Consider the following 4,074-nt stretch of genomic DNA (forward strand, 5'->3'; position numbering starts at 1 on the left):
ATGCCAACCGTCCTCGTTCTAAGTTCCGCTAGAAGCCTCCTCTCTCCTCGTCTCCTCGAGACGCATTTAAGGGATTGGAAGATCCTCCATAATGGCGGAGGGGGAACGATTTCCGGTTCACAGGAGGAGAGCGGATGCGAGGAAGCATAAATTAGCGTAATGAAAAGCACCCACTGTCCAATTGAACGTTCCTTTGGTCACACCCCCATAAACCTCCCGGCCAGCCAAAAACATTGTAGTTCAATAAAGATCTGTCTGACAGGCTAGAGTGACGGATGTAACCTGGCGATGGGCCAATCATAAATGAATGAGGGTTTTCTTAACCAATGGGCGTTTAGGACGTAGACGCTGAGTTTATAAATTACAGGGTGACAAGCTATTCCATCCAACATTCAACTGCCGTGTGAGAGCTGCTTATCCCGGATCCTCCGAAAGCCATAACAAACCGGTAATATTTGCCTTTCATAGTTCCCGCTTTTCATATGTACTGTCTTTGGTCCGTGTTTTAAATGCATGTGTGTTTGACATTTAAGCTTTACCGTGTGAGTCGTGAAGAAACGTGTGTAAAACTAGCCGTCATTGCTAACATTTGACAGCTAGCGAGTTAAGTTAGGTCGGGCATTCAATGACTTTGTTCCTAGGAATGACTTCTGAGCCGATTAGTATCTGTACTCGTGGTTTACCTATGTGACAAGTAAAGGAGCAGTAGTAACATGAGTGCCTTTCGGCCAGCCGCAAGCAGCGGGTCACACACCAGACAAAGCGCGGCTAAGCTGCGTTGACAGGCAGTTGAATGTAAAATGTCTGACACTCTGGGCCTACCGAGCTCTGAATCAGTCTGCCGCTATAAGGACATTCCTGTTGGAGACCTGCGGTGTCAGGTCACCCCTTGTCATTGCACTACAGCACTGTTAAGGTTTATTGTAACGTGCAGAGAGTGCACCGTACCTGCTTTCCAGGCCCAATATGACCGCCTGTGGCTCATTTTTGACCTTCAAGTGTGCAGACTGGTTAGCTTAGCCACTTAGCTTAGCTCCGGCTAACCCCTTTTCCACCTAGGATAGTCAACCAAACGAAAATAATTGACGCAACATCCAAGCTAACCTCCCTTATGCCCCTGCGAGAATTAAAGTCGTATTGGTGTTTTCACAAAATGCTAATGTTTACAGAACCCCACATCTTGGACAACGTGAATCTTCCAAGCAAAAATGTCCTCGAGGATTCAACTAATGGCGTCTGAAAGTGGGGGTGTTAAAGCCATTCATTCTACAGCATGTGTGGATATTTAGCAGTTTATCTGGAGTTGATCCTTGCAGTAGTCTATACAATTGGATTAGCCTCTTGAAAGAACTGTCCAGAAGCAACAGACCATGATTGCTCTTCTGCATAATGCTACTCCAGATTTTCCTTTCTATGATGGGGATATTTATCCTGAAACTGATTTAACTCACATGGAGGACTCTTGTGCATTTGAAACTTACTTACATGAGTGTGTGTGTGTGTATACTTTGAGCCTGGGCTATGAACCTAAGGTAACTTCTCTGTACTGTAAAAGCTGTCAAAGCAACAGGTCAGTAAAGAGCAAGCTATGTCAAAAAGCTGCAGCCTCCACCTATTGAATTCCTGTTCTGTCAGACTTAGCAAGGCTGTACAATTTTCTTTTTTAAAATTCCCTTTAAAGTCACCTGAGTTGTAAACCAGAAGTCCCTGTGTCCTTGTGAAGTGTAGATTTATTGCTTACATCTTGACATTAAGATAAAGCTCACCGAGAATTGTAGATTTATCAATTGCAGCTCCTAAAATATATATAGTTGTACAAGTTTGCTTTCTAATACAGTAGTATAGTATATTGTTTCAATGTCTCAGGTTGAACTCAGTCACATCCTCTAGATGTGTTCATAATCTGTCCCATCAACACCTGTCTTGACAGGTGTTGATGGGACAGATTATGTCAAGACAGGTGTTGATATCCCCACCTTAAATTTAAGGTGGGGACAGATGGGTTTAGTAATAGTACTGTCTAAAACAAAAAAGTTCCAGTTCTGACTCCTGCAACAGCCTTTAACCAGGTCACTGAATCTGCTGCTTGATTAAACAGAAGTGACTGTGCATGAGAACAATGATTACAGATGTTAAATGTTTCCTCTCTCCAGCTTCCAGCCATGTATGCCTGCGCCAAGTTTGTCACTTCTCCTGCTGTGGTACGTCAGCTGTATAACTTTTTGGGAATAATATTCTATAAGTATAATTGTTGGGGGGATGTTTGAGGTTTATAGCTTTGAAAACTGGTTGACTTGCTGATATGAGCATCAGCAGTTAATTGTGAAGCTTTTAACTGTTATGCAGCTGTTCTTCTTGTGAATGTACTTCAATTAAGAAAAGTATAAACCAACTTGTGGAACCCAACATTTTGAATTTATGTGACATGACTCCAAAGGATGAAACATTCAGAGTTTAATGGCTGCATGAGCTTTTTGCCGTCCTTATTTCACAGGACACAGTAGTTATTAATGACAGCCATGTTTGGTCCATGCTCTTTATGACCGTTGCACAGTTAGTGGCATTTCCATGTCAGCTGACCCTGCAGCATGAATGCCATCTCAGTCATGTAGGTGTTGTGGAGGACAAAATTATTTACATCTGACACTGTTCAGTAGGACAGGCAGAACATCAGCAGAGTATAAGTTGGTCACAATGTAGTTCTAGGAGTGGGCTAAATGGATATTAATGCAGACATGCTATCAAATTTTGCCATCAATCAGTCCTGCTCACTGCTTTGCAAAATTGTCTGCAATTGGCCAATTATAACCAGAGATTAGGGGATAGATGTCATGGTAGAAACAGTATAGCAAAATTGCTACAGATTGACAAATTACTATCATCTCGCAATGTGTGTATATGTAGCTGCATCTAAAACTACCTGTGGGGTGTGTGAAACTTGAAAATTTGATGTTGCAACAGTGGATATTTTGTCATTTGAACTGTATTAATCATATTGATCAAGTATAATTTTATATAATTTTTTTTTTTATCCCATTGTATACCTTACATTGCCACTGATCCTTTTTTACAAAAACTACACAACAATTAAAAAACTTGTTTCAGTTAACAAGTATACAGTAAAACTAAAACTTTGAAATGGGTAGTTTTGGTCTTTTGTGTTTAGTCTCTGCAATAGAAAATGTATTGAAAGGGTAACACATTGTGGATGTGCGCTACTATAGTTAATTTTTTGTCTGTCTGTAGCTGCGTGGGGGGTCCAGAGTCCTCGTCCGGCCAGTCTCAGTCTCCCTCTTCAACAGACCTGAAGCTACATTGGAGCAACAGGTCAGTCGTTGGCCTTCAATGATCCTGCACCCAATTGTCTTTAAGTAGCATATGCCTTCTTGCCAACACACCTGACAAATAATGAGATGTGTATAAGGCTGGCCAATATTGATAAAAATCTCACTGTAGAACACAATGCTGATATACATTCTGATATAGTAATTTGTTGCAAGTTGGCCTGTTATAGTGATAGCTACCTCAGTATAAATGTATAGCAAAATCTTACTGTATATAGTATTATCGTCATTCCGTCTACATCAAACTGAGGTAACGGCACAAGGCACAATCTGACGCAGATTCTGGCTAAATATCCTTATGGTGTAAAATGGTTCTGCAGTATTAAGCAACATAGAACATATTTATGAACATATGTGATGGTTTACTAATGCATTATAGCATTCTAACATTAAATTGTATTTCTTGTTTAATGATTTAGATTTCACAATTTCATTAGTTTTCCTCAAATTTCACTGTAAATGTCTCAGTGGTACAAGGTATTATATAGCTGACATGCAGTAGATACATTTAGATAAATTAAATGCATAAAAGGCATAAATGTCAGCTATTGGCTGATGCAGTAGTGGCATTTACTGTATGTTTCTCTCCTTCTCCCAGGCCCTGTTGCCAGTCAGCCAGTCTGCAGGCCTGACCCGCTCCTTCCAGACCAGCGCTGTCTCCCGGGACATCGACACTGCCGCCAAGTTCATTGGTGCTGGTGCTGCCACAGTGGGTGTGGCTGGCTCAGGA

The 4,074-nt window shown here is 41.2% G+C and overlaps 1 protein-coding gene across 1 annotated transcript in view; it reads left to right on the forward strand.

Annotated features, from left to right (window-relative positions):
* The first annotated feature begins 207 nt into the window (after positions 1-207).
* The window catches only part of atp5mc1 (ATP synthase membrane subunit c locus 1), a 10,845-nt gene continuing 6,978 nt past the window's right edge, over positions 208-4,074 (forward strand). Inside the window, exons 1-4 of the mRNA XM_044182212.1 lie at positions 208-448; positions 2,154-2,201; positions 3,247-3,327; positions 3,943-4,074. The exon at positions 3,943-4,074 is cut by the window's right edge and continues 47 nt beyond it. Of these exons, the coding sequence (XP_044038147.1) occupies positions 2,163-2,201; positions 3,247-3,327; positions 3,943-4,074 (252 nt within the window). The 5' untranslated portion in view covers positions 208-448; positions 2,154-2,162. The remainder of the gene's footprint in view (positions 449-2,153; positions 2,202-3,246; positions 3,328-3,942) is intronic.

Source organism: Siniperca chuatsi, linkage group LG21 (assembly GCF_020085105.1).
Source record: "Siniperca chuatsi isolate FFG_IHB_CAS linkage group LG21, ASM2008510v1, whole genome shotgun sequence".
Taxonomy (NCBI): Eukaryota; Metazoa; Chordata; class Actinopteri; order Centrarchiformes; family Sinipercidae; genus Siniperca; species Siniperca chuatsi.